Source organism: Lontra canadensis, unplaced genomic scaffold (assembly GCF_010015895.1).
Source record: "Lontra canadensis isolate GAN:19392208 unplaced genomic scaffold, GSC_riverotter_1.0 scaffold41, whole genome shotgun sequence".
In the NCBI taxonomy this organism is placed as follows: domain Eukaryota; kingdom Metazoa; phylum Chordata; class Mammalia; order Carnivora; family Mustelidae; genus Lontra; species Lontra canadensis.
In genome coordinates, this window is record NW_022631035.1 from 3,041,004 (window position 1) to 3,061,220 (window position 20,217).

General features: G+C 59.0%; 1 protein-coding gene across 5 annotated transcripts; it reads right to left on the reverse strand.

The window, feature by feature from the left end:
• Positions 1-818: 818 nt before the first annotated feature.
• Positions 819-18,184, reverse strand: C1QTNF1 (C1q and TNF related 1). 5 transcript variants are annotated; one of them, XM_032870466.1, is made up of 5 exons: positions 17,804-18,183; positions 12,359-12,455; positions 4,620-4,782; positions 2,141-2,280; positions 819-1,574 (listed from the first exon to the last, which is right to left on the reverse strand). In XM_032870466.1, the coding sequence occupies exons 1-5, from the start codon at positions 17,843-17,845 to the stop codon at positions 1,024-1,026; spliced, it is 993 nt and encodes a 330-aa protein (XP_032726357.1). In that variant the 5' UTR covers positions 17,846-18,183; the 3' UTR covers positions 819-1,023. The 5 variants fall into 5 exon arrangements, with proteins under 5 accessions (XP_032726357.1, XP_032726356.1, XP_032726355.1 ...); XM_032870465.1 differs by having other exon boundaries at positions 4,620-4,785; XM_032870464.1 differs by lacking the exon at positions 12,359-12,455 and having other exon boundaries at positions 4,620-4,785; positions 17,804-18,184.
• Between the last annotated feature and the right edge of the window lie 2,033 nt (positions 18,185-20,217).

Here is a 20,217-nt window from a genome sequence, read left to right on the forward strand (position 1 = left end):
CAAGCCCTTCCCATGTTGTCTCAGGCTGCCGGTCAAAGAGGCCTGGGGAAGAGGCCTGGGACTGCCGAGTGTTGAACCTCCGGGAAACAGGACTGGGAGATGGTGTGCAAGGAGGTTTGGTAGAAAATAGTATATAACCATGACCCTGCTACAAAACGAAGGTCCCAGTGCCTTCCGTGACAGACCGTGTGGGAGGAGGGACAGCGACCCGTCTGGGAGGCCGACCTGTCTGGAGGAGGGACACCCTGACAGCAGGGTCACCGGTGTGAGGGCCCTGCACAGGGCTCCCGGGCAGCGTCGGGGAGTGGAGCAGAGCTGTGCCAGGATGGACGGCCGGGCCGTGGATATACAGAACTTTGCTTCCCCAGAGAAACATCTGCGGATCCAGCAGCTCCTGAGGTCCCCGGCTGCTGTCAGGAGTCTGTGCGCCCCAGCGAGCCAGCTGCTTCTCTCAACCCAGAGACCCACGGGCAAGGCCATGGTGCCCCCAGGACGTGGGCGTCAGTCCAGCTGCTGACCAGGAAGGCTCCTCCGCGGCCTAAGAGGGTCCCACGCCCTCCACCCCATTCCCCGTGGCCCACAGCGTCTACTTCAGGTCTTCTGGAACATGCGAGAACAGCCTTCCCCAGGAGCCGGTGCAGCTGGAGGAGACCCAAAATGCGCACCACCCTTCCCCACAGGGCTTACTTTGCTCCTTTCACAGACTTCAGCGTTTCCCTCGGTCTTTCCAGCCACGGGCAACAAGGATGACTCTGGGACACCCTGCCACGTGGCGGCCGGCCCATGGGGTCGCCTACGGACTTGGGCACAGAGGGCAGCTGGACGCCCCACCCTGGCAGGTGCCTGCCCGCCGAGCCCACCCGGGAGCCCTCGAGGCCCGCAAGCGCAGCTGCTCCTGCTCTCCCTTCCGTGGAGGGCGTCGTGTAGGAGGTGGAAGCTGGGGCTGCGGGGCAGGGAAGCCAGGCCTGGGGGGCGGGGTGGGGGAGCAGGGAGGCTGCGGCGGGCGCGGCGCGGGCCGGCGGGCTAGGGCTCCGCCGCGTGCTTGACCAGGTAGCCGCTGAAGGTGATGTAGGTGTCGAACTCGTCGCTGAAGATGGCGTTCTCCCGCTCGCCCTTGAAGAGGCGCACCCACACCTCGTCCTGGTCCCGCAGCTCGAGCATCAGGCTCTGGCTCTGCATGATGCTGCGGTCGCTCACCTGGGCGTACAGGATCACCACCTCCTCCGCGTTCTTCATGATGTGCAGGTACGTCTCCTTCTGGTTCCAGGTGTGCACATTGAGGCTGAAGAAGTAGATGCCCGGCACGTAGCAGTAGAACTTGCCCGTGAACATGTTGAAGTGGCCGTAGAGGTTCACGAACTCCGTGTCAAAGACAAGCGTCTGGTAGTAGTCGTTGCTGTGCAGCGGCTTCTTGCGGCCCACCGAGAAGGCGGCGTAGTGGTTCTTGCAGCGGTCCCCAGGGGCCCCTATCGAACCCTTCTGCCCTTTGGGGCCCACGTGGCCCCGGGCACCCGCCGAGCCGGTCTTGCCGTATTTGCCTTGCAAGCCGCGGTCTCCCCGGTCACCTTTCTCACCTAAAGGGACAGGAAGACACGTGGCGTCAGGCCGGCTGACCCAACCGTGAGGACGGTTCTGTTTTCATCCAGAGGCAATCATTTGTTTTTCCCCCTCTGGAAAGCCCTGGCAGAGAAAAGGGAACATGGGGGTTTGTCCAAAAGCAGCAGGCACTGCGGCCAGCCCACGGCAGACTCGGAGCAAATGAGCTGCAGGTGGCAGGCTCGCCCCAGTGCTCTGGGGTGGGACCCGCAGGGCTGGGCCGGGTTATCTGGACCACGGGGCTGGGGGCATTTCAGAAGGCCTGGCTGGGGGCAGGGGGGGTGGCACTGAGCCTCTAAACAAAGGTTAAGGAGGCTCGGGTGCAGCCCCAGGGCTGAGACCCTCTTCCGGCCCTGGTCCCGTGGGCCTCTTTCTAGTCTGTCCTCTTGGCAAGGGGGCAGAGCCTGTACCCCTAGAGGACAGCCTGCCTCTGCTCCGGCCCTGTGGAAGCTGTCTACACCCGCTGCCTCTTCTCCCCACTCAGCACGGAGCAACCCCCCCTCCCGTCCATGGGAAGGTCCCTTTGGCTTCACGGCCATCTGACCTTTCAAGATGGTGATGTTGATCTGTGGTACGGGGATAGCCTGGTACACGGGGGTACCAGGGTCACAGCAGCGGAAGCACGGGGAAGCTGCGGCCTCCTCCCCCCACCTGGGGCTGTGCTTTTCATGGTTTTCTTCATCCCTGAGGGAATAAAGGCGGTACAGGGAAAGCCATGAGCTCTCAGAGCTGGGACTTCCCCTCACTCCTGCAGCCGGAGGGTCTGGTCTACCTGCGCGCCTTCCCTCTGTCCTGGAAGTGCCAGACAGCGTTCACTTTCCCGGGACAGGGACAGCCTTCGCTCTGGGCAAGCTCTGGGACCCTCCAGGAAGTTTCAGCAAGAGCTCTGCCTTCTTGTCATGCCAGTACTCGTAATGGAAACAATGAGTACAAAAACACCAATAATTTGAGCCCCCCCCCCCCCGGAAACGAAGTCTGCTTGGAGAGGTGTGCCCCTCCGGGAGGGGTTTCAGATGATGTGTGACCCAGCCGCGGGTCCCCTTCATGCGATGTCCAGAAGCTAGGACATTAAGATGACTCATTTGTAAATGCAAGGACTCAGCTCCGTCTTCAGGATTCCCTTGAGCTGCAGTGTTGGCAGCTGGACACTCCCCTCTGCTGTTTACTACCCACCCCTGAAGGACCGCAGGGCGGACGGGGTGGCCGCTGGCAGCGGCTCCATGCTGCCACCTTGTGGCACCGCACTGTGCTGCACGGGCTCTTTCTGGCTCCCGCCCTAGAGCCTGGACATCTCAGAGACAGTCCCTCCTTCTCTGTGGCCGCTTCCTTCTCTACCTCTGCTCCTGCTCTTAAACCCCAGACAATCCAGAAAATGGATCTGTACCCCCTAAACACAGGCCTCCGAGGTGGTCCCCCACCTCTCGCCAGAAGTCTCCATCAATGGTCTGCAAGCCCCACCAAGTTGATGTGTCCAAAAGTGTCAGCCCGTCATTCTGCCCCGGGAACCTTCTCTTTCCAAACCCTCTTCACGGCGCCATCACCAGTCGCCCAGAATGGACCCTCGGGTTCATTCAAGAGGCTTCTCTGGGCTCACGACCACATTCTGAGGATCCCGGGGTCAGCCCCACCCCCCACGAAGGCACTTGCAGAAGCTGGGCCCTCGGGCCTCCCCATCTCTGGGGGACCGTTGCCATTCTGACTGCTCTCCTGGAATCCGCCCCTTTCCACACCTCCCATCCCTCTTGTTCTCTGCCTCCTACAACGCTCTTTCTGGAACGTCATATCGAACCCTCCCTGTGACATCCCCACCCCCTCATGATAATCCCTCGTGACTCCCTGTAGGATTAAGTGCACGAGAGACCCTTTCCCATCAGGCTCATCTCCCCTCCCCTTCCTACCCTCTAGCACCAGCTCCACTACGCCAGGCCCACCTGGCATGGTCACACCCTCCTTCCGCACTTGGGATGCTCCCCAGGCCCAGGTATCCTTCAAGATGGGGACACTCCTGTGCTCAGCCTCTCCCACCTCCCCCACCGCCCCCAGCACCGCGGGCAAACCGGTACTGCAGAGACTTCCTCCGTGCTCTGGCTCATGTGTGTCTGCATCCCCACAGCCTCAGAGTCCCTGGAGGCCAGAACTGTCATTCGTGCGTTCCTCCGGTGCCCCCCAGACGGCCAGATCGAGAGTGGGCACTCGGTATTCATTGAATGAAAAGTGAGGAGAGGAGGAAGAGGAGGAGGAGGGGGAAGGGGAGGAGGGCGAGGAGATGATGGATGTCAGCGTGTCTCATATCACACTCTGAAGACAGCCTGAAGCCTTGGGTATCAAGTCAGCCCAAAACTCAAAATAATGAAGAAATTCAAAGCATCAGCCTAGCTCCCAGGTGTCTAGGACCTCACATTCGATGAGTGACAGTTTCCCGAGCAATCCTAAGCATTCTGTGCCTCCTTACAAAATACTCCAGATAGCCTGAAGTCTCTGTTCTCGAAGGTCACATCCATGAAGATGATGCCATTCAGGAGACATCATGACTTTCCGAGAAAAGCACCCCCTTCTCTTCCGGCCCTCGGCAGTCCTCTCCCGCTGGCAGCCTGATCAGATGGTCAGGGTCCCTGGGCCAGCTCACGGCTGCGTCCCTGCCTATTATACCTGCAGGTAGCACTCAGAGCCCTGAAGATATTCTCGAAGGACAAAACTAGGATAGAAGAACCAATGGAAGGCGGGTGGGGGTGCAGTTTGGGGGAACTTTACCAAGGATGTGGCTGCAAAACCTTACAGAAACCCAATCCCTTTGGGGTTAGAACAAGATGGGTCACCACCCTCAGTTTCAGATAAGGCCCCGGGGTCACCAAGAGGAGAAACGGCAGGTCTGTCCTCTGGGACCAGTGTGTGCAAGGACCCTTCCTCAGCCTCAGCTATGACCCCTTCGCATCCAGCCCTGAACGAACCCTCTGGAGTGCCCCGGACCCCAGGCTCCACCCACCAAGCCCGAGCTCCTGCCTCCGCACCTCCCCATCTCTCACCTCACAGCGTGGTCCAGCGGCAGCTCCTTGGTCCCCTCCTGCTCTGGCGGCTCCTGGAGACCACGTGGCACACGGCCCAGCACCGGGCCACAGGCGAAGGCCAGCAACAGGCCACCCGCCAGCACGAGTCTCAGTCCCCGGGAGCCCATTGTCCCGCCGGTGCCTGCTGGGAAACACACCCAGGGAAGGACTCGGGCTGGGGCGGGCCCTGCAGAGCAGCAAGCCCGAGCTGGGTCCTTACCCACGAACCCCGGAAGGCTTCAGCCACCGCAGCTTCAGGGAGGCCGACCACGTGCACGTGCACTCACGCTCACACACACCCACACGTTCTCCTCACGCTCGTCCGTGCACACTCACACGTGCACACTCTCAACACACATGTGCCGCGTGCACACTCGCACACCTAGTCTCACACCGCCGCACGTGTGTGCACACGCACGTGCACAGCTACGTGCTGCCCCTGGGCTGGCGCCGGAGCTCTCAGGGGAAGCCCTGGACAGGCCCTCAGCCAGTACTGAGAACAGTCCTTCCAGAAAGACGTGTCCACTGTGGGTCCCCAGGGAGCCCCTTAGGGGGCAGTGCCTGGACTTCAAATAGGCACAGCATCCCACCCCTTTCCACCACTAGAGGCGTCTCCCCCAGCCAACTCGGGGAGCCTTTTCTGCTGTCTGGCATCGGCAGCCCCGCGTGCCTGGCTGTTTCGGTCGGGCGGGTGGGGAAACGTCCCCGCTGCGGGGGCCGGTAACTGGTCAATCCCAACCCATCTTGGGATGGTTCAACACCCCGCAGGCCTAGTGGGGACACCAGTCCAACCATCTCAGCAGCCCAGGGAGGGATGGAGGCCTGGGGGAGGAAGAACCACCGTGCTTGAAGGCAGGTTACCAACGAGGTGAGAGGCATATCTCGAAAGGAATTAAAGGAAAATATCTGATTGTCCCTTAACTCCTCTTTTATGTTTAAGGACAGTTAAATCCCGAGACAGATTTCTTCCTCTGGTCAGTAATAGTCTACGCAAATGATAGTCTATGCAATCCTTCCATTGGCTGGGGGAGGCCATGGGCTGCCCTCAAACACCCCGTCACTCAGAGAACTTCTAGCTGGTGCGGCATGGCCTTAGAGCTCCGTAGGTCAAATTTTGGGCTTTGTTTTTCACTCTGCACGTCGGTGGGCTCGCTGCTGTAGCACTGGAGAGAGGCTGCCCTGGGAGCCCTCCCTGCCGGAGCCCCCGTGCCAAGTCAGGAGAGCGTGGGGGAGGCAGAGAGCTGGGAACCCGAGGCCTGGGACAGAAACAGCGGGAGCCAGAGGCTCTCTGGATGGATCCTCAGACATGTGCTGAGCCTCTGAGCTGGGGAGGCCGCCTCCCCAGAAACCCCCTCCTCCCTTGTCACCCACACCTCCACTGGGTTTTCAGTTCTCTGCATGGAGTGGATCAGCGGGGCCTCCCTACGTCTAGGCTCTGTACCAACCAACCAACCCTCCTAAGCATCAGGACCCAGAGACCTGCCCAGTGGCCAAGAGACTACTTGGACCAGCAACACCCCAACTCAATCTCTACTGTTCGTGTTTATGTGAATTTATAAAATATGTATTAAAGTTATCTACCTATCCATCCATCTGTCCATCCATCCATCCATCCATCCATCATCCATCCATCCGTCCATCCATCCGTCCATCCATCCGTCCATCATCCAACCATCCGTCCATCCATCCGTCCATCATCCAACCATCCGTCCATCCATCCGTCCATCCATCCATCATCCATCCATCTGTCCATCCATCCATCCATCCATCATCCATCCATCCGTCCATCCATCCGTCCATCCATCATTTCTCCTTGGCAGAGCATGGGTGGGTGACACCGTAGTCTGTCCCCACTCTTTAGCCACCTTGTACAGCACGTCTCAACCTGTGCCCAAGCTCCCTGCTTTGCAAACTTTCACGTACACACATACCACCTGGGAAATCTGGTTAAAATGCAGATTCTGATTCAGCGGGTCTGGGACAGGGCCTCGAGGGTCTGCATTCACAGAAAGTCCCAGGCACTGCCAGTTCTCCTCCGCCTCGGACCATGCTTTCGAGCTTTCGAGCCCCGCTTCCAGCCCTTCCCCTAAACTCCTGGCATCTGTCCACCCACACACAGCCTGCCCCCTGCCCAGGAGTTCCCATCCTCTTCCTCTCTTCTATTAAAAACCAGCCTCGTAGGACCCACAGCCCCCCCACCCCGCCCCCGCCGCCAAGTGCAATGCTGAGTCTCCCGGAATCATCTCAATTGACCCCTCTGATCTCGTAAGTCAGGGTTAGGTCTGAGAACATTTCCTCATTCGTCATTCTTACCCCCCGCCCCCCACAGCAGCCTCAGCAGGGCCTGCGGTGAATCCTTCAAGGAGACAACATTCATTATTATACCGAACTCACAAACAAGGAAACAGAGATGTGGAGAAGTTAGTTCATCAGCCTCAGACCGCCCCACCGGTAAGCCGGGGCTGGAGGAGGGCAGTGGGCTTGACCTCAGCTGGCTTCCATCGATCCAATCAGTATCCTACCCGGTCCTCAAGACCCAGTTCAGGCGCCTCCTCTTCCTCCCGAGGCCTTCCCAGTCCCTCAACTGCCAAAACCTCTCCATCCTCCTTTCAGATTTTGTTTTTCCTGTTGCCTCGTCCTGCAGCGTTTTGCTTGGCCGGTAAGACTGCACAGCAGACCCTGACCTCCTGGTCTTGCTCCTCTTGGACCCGCCGAGCGTCCCGCAGCACCCTGAATTTGATCGCTCCTCGACAAATGTTTGTGATGTGGGATTTTCTAAAGTTGTTTATTTCCCCTTTTCTGTATTTCCTCTGTTTTTCCTTGGCACCTCAATAATGACTCTTTTCTCCCCCCGCCTTGAGATGCCAGGCTTGCATCACTTGAAAGAAAAAGAGGTTTTCCTTTCTTCAAACATTTTTCTTTCCTGAATCCAAAGTAATATATATTCATTTTGGAAAAGTCGGGAAGGAGCCACAAACACACATGAATCGGATTCTGTTGTCCCCAGGGTTTCTCGACCTCCACACGCCTGGCGTTTGGGGCTGACTCACTGTTGTGGGAGCTTGTCTTGTGCATTGCAAGAAATTTATCAGCCACCCCGACTCCATGCCCTGTATTCTACTGACAACTCCCCCCCACCCCAGTTGGGACAGCCAAAAACACCTCCGGGCTTTGCTGCACGTACGCTGGGAAAGCAGAATTCCCCCTGGCTGAGGCTCAGGGTTCGACACCCGACAGGAGCACCACTTGGCATGTTGGTCTGTCTCCTCCTACATAAGAAGGGATTTTCCTGACCTCGACCAGAAGGATTGGGGACCGGGGCCTTCGGGGTGATGGGATGAGTAGGGTGGACCCAGCAAGGAGTCAGAGGCACCAGGCTGGCAAAGTGAACGACAACAGAGGGTGCTGGGTTCTTCTCAAGAACCTCCTTTTCGGGACCAAAGAAAACCCTGAGTGAAGTCTTTCCTTCTCCAAAAATATCTGAAGAGTCATTTTACCAAGACCCACAGAAACGCCAGCATCATGACATTATGATCATTGTAGTCACTTTCGGGCAAAAACAGCATTGCCCAACATCCAACCAAATTTGGCTCTAAATCACTTTTAGCAATTTCCAGTGAAATGAAGTCACCTACAGAGGCCAAGGCTTTGCCCCCCCCCCCCCCCGAGGAAGGTCGCTCAGAAGACCACGCGTCTCCCAGCAAAGGTGGGGCGGGGAAGGCTCCCCCCGCCGGGACTTCTCCACCGGTGCTGTGTAACCCTCACTGTCTGGCCCACACGGTCCAGCCTCCAGGCTGCCTTGCGGTCAAGGCATCTGAGGCCAATTACAACGTGACTCAAGTTCCTGACTTGTCTTTCTCAAACGCAGTGAAGAAATTCATTTGCTGAATCCCATGGCCACTCCACGGACACCTTTTTCCTCCTACTCCCTGCCCCACAAGGCCCGCCACCCTCGGCTGCTCTCCCCTTGGTGCTCCCCTCTGCTTCAGCTTAACCTCCCCCCAACAAGGAAGAACCCCCCTTTGCAGGACTGGGGGGGTGCCAGAGGGGGAGCTGGGCCACTTACAGGGTCAGAGAATGCGTCCTCGTTAATAATCGGCATCCCTCCTCTGACCTTTTCTGGACACGGGGTGAAACCTTCAAGGTGACAGTCTTCAGACCCACAGTGCAGTTCCCCGGCGTCCGTCTGAGATCCGTCCCACCCCCCGTCCATGCTGCCCTGCCTGGGATCATCCAGGAAACTTCTAGAGCCCGGTTGCCACATGTCTGCCTTTGTCCGTGATGCCACACCCAGACCAGGGCCATCTGGCAAAAGCATTTACAAACATGGTTTTCCCTCTTCCTTAATCCTCAGCGGACGACCAGCTGTTCTGGGAGGCAAGAAGCCTAGAATCTCCCTGGATTAGAAGCAGCTTAGACGACAAGCCGTTCCCTCCCTCTCACCAGAACATCTCGCACGGGCCTGGCTCCCCAAAGACCCATGATGTCCCCGGCCTTGTGTGGGAGCTCGGGAGGGAGTGATCCTGCCAGAAACTAAACTCCCTCCCTGACCTCGAGAAGATGACCATCCAGTGACGAGACGACGGGTGCTAGATCGCGGCTCAAGACAGTACAGCGAGCACGGGAGCAAGGTGGTGAGCGGGTAAGGAAGCTTCGAGGCCTTCTCGGTCCAGGAGACGGCCTCTGGGCCACATGCCTTTCATTTTAAACCAATTAAATAAAACGAAATTCGAAGCTGAGGGCCTCGGCCACACCAGCTGGATCCTGAGCCATGGGGGCGGTCATCAGCGGCCGCCATGGTGGACAGCAGGGGACAGAGCGTTCCGATCACGGCTGGGAGGGCTGTGGGACCAGATGGCATCAGCGGGGGAGGAAGCCGGGCTAAGCACAAGCAGCCAGCCAGGAATCTGGGAGTCATTTGGGCTCTTTCCTCTCCTGTGTCCGCCACATCGGATCAGTCACCCACCCCCTTTAATACCTCCTGAAGGTCTCTCCTCCTTTCCGCCCTTTGCCTCTACGTGATGCTTTCCAGGAGCTCTGGCTGGGGCCCAGACCTCAATACACCCAAGACAAATATCTTTGTCTGGCTTTTCTAGGGCCTGGACGTCACCCGAAAATTTTACGCGTGGCTCCCGTGGAAGTCTGGCATAAGATGGGACTTTTCTCCTACACCTAATGGCTTCGAGGCCAAGAATGCAACTCAGCGTGGCATGGGATCCCTCCTTGTTTCCACGTGGCATCAACTGCGCTCCCACGGCCGGGGCGTCCTCCACACACCCGCTCCCACCACCTTCCGCTCCCCGGCGTCCTCCCAGCCAGAAAGGAAACTCCAAGGCTGCCCCTCTCTCTGCTCTGACATCTGGGGGAACTCTCCCACGGGGGAGCTTAGAACTCTCCAGCTGTCCCAGGAAGCCTGCTCGGGTTAGGTCCCGGGGTGCCCAGGAAGGAGAGAGCGCCGTGTTGGGGTGTCCCTCTGGCCCTAATGAGCATCACATGACCCCTGCTTTCCTTCCCCAGAAGCCATTCATCACGCTAGCTTTCCTCTTACCAGATTCCTCTGGTGACAGGAAGGAGGGAGGCCAAGGGACTTCCAGGTGATGAACGACGTCTGCTCACCGATTCCAGAAGCCCACCGAAGATCTAATTTCCCCTTCTATAGCCGGGCAGCACAGCTGGCCCCAGACCCTCCCTGCTTCCCCCCCTCCCACCCACCCCGCCCTGTAAAGGAGGCAGCGGTGGGAGCACGAGGACCCCTTATTAAAGGGACTACAGTCGGTTCCTGCCTGGAGCCCATGCCACTTGCTGAATCTCTCTTTTCCCTTCTCCAGGGAGCTGCTGTCTGGCTTAGAGAAGAAGGATTTTTTTTTAAGGTTTTGGTGCTTATTTGGTGACCTCCAAAGCACATGGCCAGGGATGGAGACGGAGTCTTTTGGGGGCTACTTCCTGGTTAATAAGCAAGGGCTCCCTCTTCCCTGCCTAGCAGAGACACCTGGTTCGGGACAGAACAGTACACAAAAGAGAAGGCAAGAGGTCCCCCCCCATCCTAAAACATCTCCATCTCTCCTGGGACAACGGGGCCTTGGCAAGGAAAGGCTCACCTGGCTTCTGCCCCTGCCCGGCAAACAGCGGGGCCACGTGGGCTGCAGGCGTTGGGCCTCCGGGGGCACCTGGCCAGCCCAGCCTCTCCAGCTCCGAGTCCGTCCCGGTGCAAACAAAGACCTCCTTGACTAGAGCACTGTCCTTAGATCACCTCCCAGCTGCCAGGCCTTGGGCTGCAGGCTCGCCCCTGCTTTGAGAACTGCCGGAGAGAGAAGAGCCGCGACAGCTCGTGCCGTGAGCCTGCTCTGCAGGTGGCCTGGCCCAGGGCCCACTTCCCCACAGCGGGGACGCCCTCGGGGTCTGACTGCTCCGGAGGCGGAGGGAGGGGAGAAGCCGGGGAATGCCACCGCCCGCGCCCGTCCCTTTACAAGCTGTACTAGTGTCTTCCATTCTGGGGCCTAGACATCACCCCAACATCTCACAAACACCCCCGAGGAAGCATGGCAGAAGATAGAACGTTGTCCCACACCAAGTGGCTTCTCAGTCATGAATATAATTTACTCAGCGTGCAAACAGTGCCGGGCTGGCCTCCTTCTCTTTGGTCCCCGCTCCGGCTCAGCCTGTCCCCCAGCATCTGTCCTTTACCGTCTCCCCCTCAGACACCGGTGTCTCCCAGGCTGTGGCCTCGGCCGTCAGCAACTCCCTTTTCGAAACACACTTTTCTGTCACTTTCTACAGTGACAGCTCCCCAGTCCTTGTCCCCACGCCGGCCTGGCCAAGGAGTGATTGGCCCATGCCCCCCAGAACAATGTGGCCACTAGCCCCTGGGGCCAGTTAAATTTGTTAAAATTAAGCAAAATGAAGAATTCGGTTCTCAGCCACACCAGGACGAGGTAGGGGGCTGCCCTCTCGGACAGCACCGCTGCAAAACATTTCCATGATGGCAGAAATTTCCATGAGACAGCTCGGGTTATCTGTCTTCTGAACACTGCTCTTTGCTCGGACCCCTGCTCTCCCACCTCGAACCCCATTTAACTCTGCTCCTGTCCCCACCATACCTGCTTCTGAAGCTACAGCCACTGCCCGCTCACACGGGGGCCGCAGGCCAGAAATCTAGGGGCCACGCAGACCCTGCCTCTCACGCACCTGTCACCTCTCATCCGTCACCCAGCCTCCCGAAGGCCTCTGGTCCTCTCCTCCCCGGCCCGTCACCTCTTCTCAGCCCCCCGCTGCTCTGTCTCTCCTCCGTCCTCCCACCTGCTCACCAGAGGCACCAGGCGGTACTGCCAATGCGAATTCCACCCGGGGCTTAAGAGGCTTCCCGTGACAACAGGAAAAATGTTTAAACCTGCAGCTTGCTTCACCACCGGGCTTCTGCCTTGCCTCTGGCCACGTCACCGCCCCACTCCAGCCATCTGGAGCTGCTCACGGCTCTGCTCCCAGCCCCAGCACCCGCCGCAGGCTCTCCTCCGTCTGTCCCTTCCCCCAACACCTTCTCCAGCCAGCATGTGCTCTTCAGAGCCCAGCCTGAGGGCACCCCTCCAGGAAGGCACTGCCCCAGCATCCCGTGGCTCTAGCCCCTCGCACCAGGAGCCCCTCCCAGGGAGCTGTGTCTGCTGTCCCGTGTGTCCCCAGCGTCGGATGTCTGATGTCCCACCCTGATGGAACTCCGCACTCACCTTTCTGCAAAGCCAACGTGCAAACAGGACTCCAGGATCCCACACTTCTTGCTAGGGCCTCAGGGCGTTCAAATCTCCCTCTAGCTCCTGGGTGGGGCTATTTGGGGAGAGAGGAGGGAAGGGGGGAGAGTGACCCAGGGTGGGCTCTGGAGTGCCGTGGTCGCAAGGCTGAATCCTGGAGTGGCCAGTCATCTTGCCCTCTTATCTGCGCTCAGAAAGTCTACTTCCTAAGGGCTACGACCCCTTGCCTCCATTACCAAGGTCACAAGTCACCTAACCAGGAGAAGCGTGCTTTGTGGAAAGGCAAGTAAATAAGTAAATAAGCACCTGGGGGGAGGGGAAGCTCCAGACTGCAGTGCCAATTAGCGACCTCGGATCATAGACGCCTCTCCGCTAATCAGAGAGATCTCCCCGACGAGTGAAGGCTGAGTCGAAAACACACACACACCAGCGCACGTCCGTGCCCCCGGCCGCCGAGATCTGATCGGCCACCCACCTGGCCACTAACAGCAATTATCCCTGGGGTGATGAAAATAGGCATGTTTGCCATTTTCTTATTTTGGCTTCTCTGATTTTTTTCCTCTCTAGCAGGCACATACTTTTTTGCATTAAGTACACACTATTTTCCACTTAGAACAATGACGAGTGAACCCCACCCTGGGGACTCAGAGAGCATTTTGTGTATCACAGGGGATCGGACTCAAGCGAAGAGAAGGAGGGGCTTGGGGACAAGCCGGGACGCCCGGAGTGTAAACTCCATGTACTGAGCTGGGGGCCGGGGGCACAGTGCAATAAGAAGGAAATACAGCCTCCCCCCCCTCAGCCCTCCTGGGGGAGCAGAACCCCTGGAGTTACCATGGGTATGGGTTAGGCCAGGGAGGGCCACCTAACTTGGACCAGAGCCAGGCCTGGTGGAGAAATCACTGTTTCCTAGGAGGGGGGATTTTTTCTGTCCTTGACACGCCTTTCGCTGGTGGTACTTGCCGCGGAGTCCGTGGGACCAAGGAAGCCAAGTCCTTGAGCCCATCCTTAGGAACCCTATGCAACGGCCAGGGAGTTAATGAGCCCAGGAGCAGCCCCGTCATTGGCAGAAGTTCCCTACGACCGTTGACTGAGACTCCTGCCTCTCTGGGCGTCCACCTGCGTTGCTCCCTGGGCAGGAGCTGAACAGCGCCCCGTGGCGTTTGGCCCCGAGGAATTTATCCGCCAGCCGAGCCCTTCCATTCACGCACATTCAGCCGACTGAGCACCTGTGTCGGGCACGGCATGGGGCATGGGCGTCCATGACAACCATGGTCCCTGAAGCCACGTGCTAAGATCTCCCTGTCACCAGGCTGCCACCTTAAACCCCACCCCCTCCCAGTTGAATTCCTTTGGATTTAGGCGCAGAATCACCAGGAACCACCCCCAACCCACCCCTTCCCTCAAAATGTCAGCGGTGCAAGCGGGAAGTGTGGCCCATTGAATGCGCATTTTGAGAGGCTTGTTGTCACTGGGTAGAGACACACAGCCCACTGGGGAGCTCCGAAAAGGAGAAGGAGGGGGAAGCCCACACCCGGCCCCCAGTGCACTCCGATGGACAGAAGCCGACGAGAACGCTGGGTTGCAGAGAGACCCATGGCCAAGCACAGCTAGCAGGAACCAAAGGTGTACAGAATTGGCATGGGGGGGGCAGCATGGGTGCTCTGTGTCTGCCCATCCCCAGGGGTCTGCCTGGGGGTCAGGCTTAGGTGGAGCCTCCAGCGGGGGCTCCTACAGAGAAGGAGCTGAAACTGGAGAATGTGGGAGCAAAGAAGGGAACACAGAGGGGAAGGTGGCCTAGGGCCCCGCTCCCCTCCCCAGCGGCCCGGGGCTAGCTCTGCGTGCCCTTCAGGCCTCCTTCTCAGGGGCTCATCTAGCCAAGCCCATGGCCACTTCACAGAGCCATGCGTCTTGCTCTCATGGCTGTGTCCTCGTGGGGAAGGAGGGAGTCCGGAATGCCAAAAGACCTGAGAGCCCCCAGGCCACCCCCAAACCCACCCAGACCCACCCATCTCTCACCGGAACCCACTTCTAGACTCCTCGCAAGGAGAAAGGGCCTGAGTGTTTCTGCGTCTCCAGACCAGCCCCAGAAACCTGCAGGGCAAAGTCGCAGGGCCCAGCCCAACTTCTGGCCTGCCCTCGCCTGCAAATCCGCCAGGGCTGGCAGCTCTCCCAGGCAAGGTCTTCTTCCTTCCCTGGTCCCCAGGGTAGAGGGCGGCTGCTAACCAGAGGGTCCCACTTGGGGTGGGGGTGCAACCCCAGCCAAAGGTTTTGGGGGATTCCGCAAGTATGGCTTTAACTGGGGCCAGCAACAGCCTTTGACCAAGCCCCAGGCACCAAGGACTTGACTTCCCCACTCCCCCAACTCCCCCATTGCCTTCCCCGCCCGTCCGCCTCTTTTCCTGTCCTCCCTTCCCATCCAGCCTCCCTGCCGGCAGTCTCCAGCTCTGCTCCATCTTGTTTCAAGGAAAATTCCTACAGGAGCCAGGGAGATGGTCAGACACTGGGCCCAGCCTGGCCCACGGCCATCCCGACGGCCATCCTGGACAGGGCGGGACGCCCCCGGAGGACTGGCTGGAGAAGAGGTTGACTCCAGGGGCCTGCAGGGCAAGCCAGAGACACCCCGGTGGGCAGTAGGGGGCCTCCGTGCCTCTGGCCACACCCGTCCCACTTTAAGCCCGGTCCTGGAAAGAAGCATGGGTGAGGATAAGAGGCTAAAAAGGATGCTGGGAGCTCTTGTCTCCTGCTCACGGGACCACTCCATTTTCACAGCAGAAGCCCACAGCCGAGCTTGCAGAGCGGGAAGGGAGCCGGCAAGCCCGCTTCCCCGCATCTGTGCCAGAGCACAGGGCCGGCCTGCCGGGCCGAGAACCCAGGCACGGATCCCCTGGCAGGGCCCCGAGAGTCCCAAGTCCCAGGCTTGCTGGGTTGCCCCGAGAGAGTGGGCCAAAGCGCCTTGTGTGGGCTTTGATGATTCTTTTCCAGATTGTTCTCCAAGTGGGCAGACCGAGTGTGGAGTCAGGGGGACACCCACGGTCCTGTCCAGGGACTGCCTTGTCTCACTTGACTTTAAGAAAGAGAAGACAGATTTCAGCAGGTAAAAACAGGAAGAAAAAAAAATTAATAACCCTAGGCCCACGCAGTAGTTACACCACCAAGACGAAGCGCGGGGGCGGGGGGGCATCACCTCCACGTAAATATCCATGGGCTCTCAGGGCCGGAGGCGAGGCTGCTTCTGAAATGCCCATTTTCCTCTCCGGTGGCTCGGCAACATGGCCTCAGGCACGAGGACCCTTTCACTCTTCCTTCCCTTTGTGAGCCATCGTCGCCCCCCGGGGGCCCTGGAGTCTCAGCCGCCCCCAGTTCTAGAAGAGGGTCCCCCGTACGGGGCCAGACTCAGCAGACAGAGCCCCAAGGGCAAGCTCATGTCCGGTGAGGACGCCCAGCGGCACGACTGTATCTACAAAATTCTTTTCATCTTTGTTTTGATGGGTGAAGTTCAGTGCCAGAATATTTGGTTTATGAGTCATACTAATTACAGCTTGGGGGGAGGAGGGCTGGAGGCACCAGGAAGAACAACAGAAAGAAGCATGTTCTGAAAAAAATTATGCTGTGCTGGTTGCCCTGAATAGGGAGGTTTACATCCCAGGAATGAAGAGGGAGCTGGCTGTGTACCTTTCTGGGCCCATGTTAGCTTCTCACCACCCACCTGCGTGGGCGCCCCTCGCTGGCTGGCTGCACCTGTCCTTCTGGCCGGGGGGCAGCCCCCCAACACCTCCTGCACCCGCATTTCTCTGTCTCCCTGACCTCTTGCTCATGGGAAGCACTGCCCTTGGCATCATAAGAGGCTCAAGATGGGAGAAGGAGGAGGCCAAGAATAGGAGGAGAGGGCGGGGTCCCTGGGAAACAGAACCTGGCTGTCCTTCCTGCCCTCGGGCGCTTTCTCCCTGGATAACTGGGAGGCAGATCAGCCTTCGCTTAGAGAGCTGTTGACCCTTGAGCTAGTTACACTCCTTCTCCGGGCACTGAGATGCCGGCCCTCCAAGGGGATCCTCCACGAGTGTGCATGGGCCGGTCAGGAGCCTCTCTGAGCTCTTCAGCACTGAGAGTGCCACTGATAGGATCTACGGGAATTGAATCCGCATCTGCCCAGCGCCTGCCGTGCGGGACACACACACGCACACGCGCGTGCACACACAGCACTCACCCCAAGCTCCTCCCAGCTCTCAGGTCGAGAGGGAGAATGGGGAAGGGAGATGGGACAGGATAACTCAAGCCTCAGCCCCCATCGCCCCTTCCTCTTCTCGCCGGTGGGGACACGGGGCAGGCCTCTCCCTGCAGCACACAACCGTCAAGTCCATCTGTTTGCAACCTCACATGTGGGACTGACTGCGTGCTTTCCTGCTCTATAAAAAGCAAAGGCCTGGCAGCCCTGGAGGACCTCACATCCTCCCCTGGGGACCCAGGATGTAGCTAGTGGTTGAGAAAACTCAGTTTCTCAGGACACGCCTCATCTCCAAAGCTAGGAAAACAGCAGCCCCAGTGTGTGGCACTAACCTCCATTCCTGGAAACTCCGTGAGATGGAAGAGCCCCCCCAGTCACAGAGGGAGGCCGCTCCCTCCCTCCCTTCCAAGTGGACGGGGAGGGCCCACACGTGCCCACAGAGGACACGGGGCTGCCCAGGAGTCAGCACGCTAGGAACCAGCCTAACACAGTGTGGGTGCCCGGGGCAAGTGGGAATCACACCCGTCCCTGTGGAATGCCTAGAACAACAGAGCAGTACGTGGGGTCTCGACACAGAGGTCCAGAGGCTCACGGGCCCAGATGACTCGGCCCCAGGCCAGGGATGGTTCTCGAGTGGTTCGGGAAGCTCAGGAGGGTCCCCAGGGAAAGGGACATGATCTTCCCCTGTCCACGCTGAATCCCTCCAGGAACACCAAGGCCATTGGATGCGGGAGCCAAAGTCAGCATTTCCTGTTTTGTGTGGGGTCCAAACAGGCCCCGGCAGGGCTGGGCAAACCTGTCTCTGAGGTGATCCAGGCAGTATCGGGGTTGGGGACCCCACCTGGGACGGAGGGCCCTGGGTACCATTCCTTTTCCTCTCATGCCCAGAGAAGGGTGTAGCAGGATACACAGTCCACAAAGAAGAGGGAGGCACCATCATTCCTGAAAGCATCCGGCCGCCACAGAGCCCCGGCTCCCCAGTCCCAGCATCAGACGGAGCCCCCCGCCCCCCGCCCGCACGGTACATCCCGGCGCCCGCAGGACCAGCCCCGCAGCTCCCAGGCTTTCTGCCCCTTGCCACCACTGCCACCCTGGCCCCTCCTACTCTGCTCTGGCAACCACCGCGGCAAAGCGCCGAAGCCCGGAGCAGGAGCAGAGCAGCCCTGCGTCCTGTCCCACCCGCCGGAGCCCCCACCTACCTCCAGCCCGCGTCCTGCAACGGCCTCTCGGGCTTGGAGCATCTCCCGGCGGCGGGGCCTCCTCCCAGCCAGGTCGCGGGAAGAGCAGACTTGTCAGAGGAGAGAGCCAGGAGGACGGAAAAAGTCCTCTGGGAAGAAGGTGCGGAGGGGGGCGGGTGCAGGCTGCAGTGGGTCCCCTGCCTTCCCGGCACGGCACCGTGACCTCCTCCGGTCCAAGGTCTCTGTGGCCAGAAGCGGAAGCGCGGTTTCTCGAAAGTAAGGGAAGAGACAAGAAAGCGGGACAGACTCGTAAAGAGCAAACCCCAGCCAGATGTGAGCAGGGCGCCGAGCCTCCAACGCTCCCAGAGCACATTATCCAAACAGCAGCCGCTGAGGATTAACTGTGTGGTGCCCGCGGGCAGAGGAGAGCCGCACTGCCCTCCTCCTGGCCACCCTGGGGAGCCGGCCCAGCCTGGGGGGCACGGGGGACCCATCCCAGCCTCTGGAGGTCCTTCCAGGTGTGGGGGCAGCTGGGGGTCCAGGACAAAGAGGGTGGGGGCCCCCGAGTTGCTGGGTGGTAGGGGATGGCTTCCTAGGAGCCCAGGGGGCACTTGTTGCCAACGCTGTGGGATCGAGTCCCCAAACGGTGGCAGACCTGGGACACACTTTCAGTCAGAGGCTCCCTGCTGGGGTCCAGGGACCACAGACAGGTTTTGGAGAATCTGGGATCCCCCCCAACCAATGCAAAGCTGTGTGTGCATGCAAATGTTCACTGGGGGACGGGGAGGATCTACTGCTTTGACTGGATTCTCAGAGAGCTCTGTGATCCAAAGGTTAGGAAGGTTAGGAAGCCCTGGCTGGAGGCGCAGATTTTCCAGAGGACAGTGTGGCCGCCTGGGTAGGGCCAGGAGGGACGTCAGCATTGCTCGGCCTCTATCAGATTCTGGTTCCTTGATATGAAAAACAGGCCTTTTCCTTGTCTTAGACGCAAGCTCTAAACGGGTTCCCCCAGCCCCGCCTCGCACCCTGATAGCCGCTCCCAGCTTCTACGGAGCTGCCCGGGTCAGGCTGATCTCCGTCCCCAGACTGAGTCAGAACGGTTAGTTCTGACGTCTTATCATATCGCAAGAAGAGGAAGGATCCGGCCAGAGTAACAAGGCTCTGAGATGGTGAGAACCGTTTTCTTGCTTGCTTGCTTCTTTCCGGACCATGTGCACGTTCTCCCTGAGTGGCTTGGATGTCACACCTGCAGCTTGTGGACTGTCATCGTCGCTGCTCCCAGGGGCCTCTCTGCCTGGCTACGTGCGCACAGGATATATAGAAACAGGGGTGCTCATTTGAGATGTTCCGGGGAAAACACAGACGACGGCACCCTAATCTCTCTTGCCTTGGAAACTCCTGTCTGCTGCTGCTCCCCATGTCTGCCCGAAGGGCTGAGAAATCAGGAGGAAAGGGGGGGGACTGCAGACCTCCCACCCAGCAGGCACAAGGAGCGCCGGCTCTGGGTGGCAAAGCCAGGAGGGCCCAGCCAGAGACACGGGCCGCCTGCGGGCTCCCGTGGGAACAAAGGGAGAGATGCCTTGATCCCTGAGGGGCCCTGGAGAACTTCAAGGACACTGGCAGGATCACGTAAATGCGTCTCCCTCGGAGATGGGAGACGCTCGGGAATCATTCACATCTTTGGCATGTGCCTGAGGCTTGGCAAAACTCACATCCCTGCTTGCTTATCGACACAGGAAACCCAGAGATAAGCTCATCTTGGTTCCTGCGCACTTTCCTGGCCAACAGGACCCAGGCCTAGCACACTGGCTGACCTTCCCCTAGCGGCTCTGTCCTTAGGTGGCCTTCACAGCAGGGATGCCCGGGGGGAGACACACAAGAAAAGCAAGAGAGACAAGTAGGCCACGTCTCTGTGCAGCCCCTGTCAGGCCTTCGTCTGGGGCCTTAGACAAGCCGTGTCTTTCTCAGAACTCCTGTGAACCAAGAAACATCCTGGATGTGATGGGAAAGCCTCCCCCTCCCCCGGAGGCCCAGAGCTTGGGAGTCCTGGAGCCACACCAGGACACAAGGCTGGGCACGTGGCTTGAAAGAAAAACAGATAAAGAGATTTGCCCCTTTCTTTATCCCATCCGAGATGGCTTTAGTGTTGAGGAACTGGAAGACAGTTATCTTTTTTTTTAAGATTTTTTTTTTTTTATTCGTTTAAGAGAGAGGCAGAGAGAGAGCATAAGCAGGGGGAGAGACAGCCAGAGGGAGATGGAGAAGCAGGCTCCCCGCTGAGCAGGGAGCCCAACGTGGGGCTCGATCCCAGGACCCTGAGATCATGACCTGAGCCGAAGGCAGACGCTTAACCCTCTAAGGCACCCAGGTGCCCCTGAAATATAGTTATCTTAGAGATAATTAAAAGACAGGAATCCAGAGGCCCGATGGAGAGA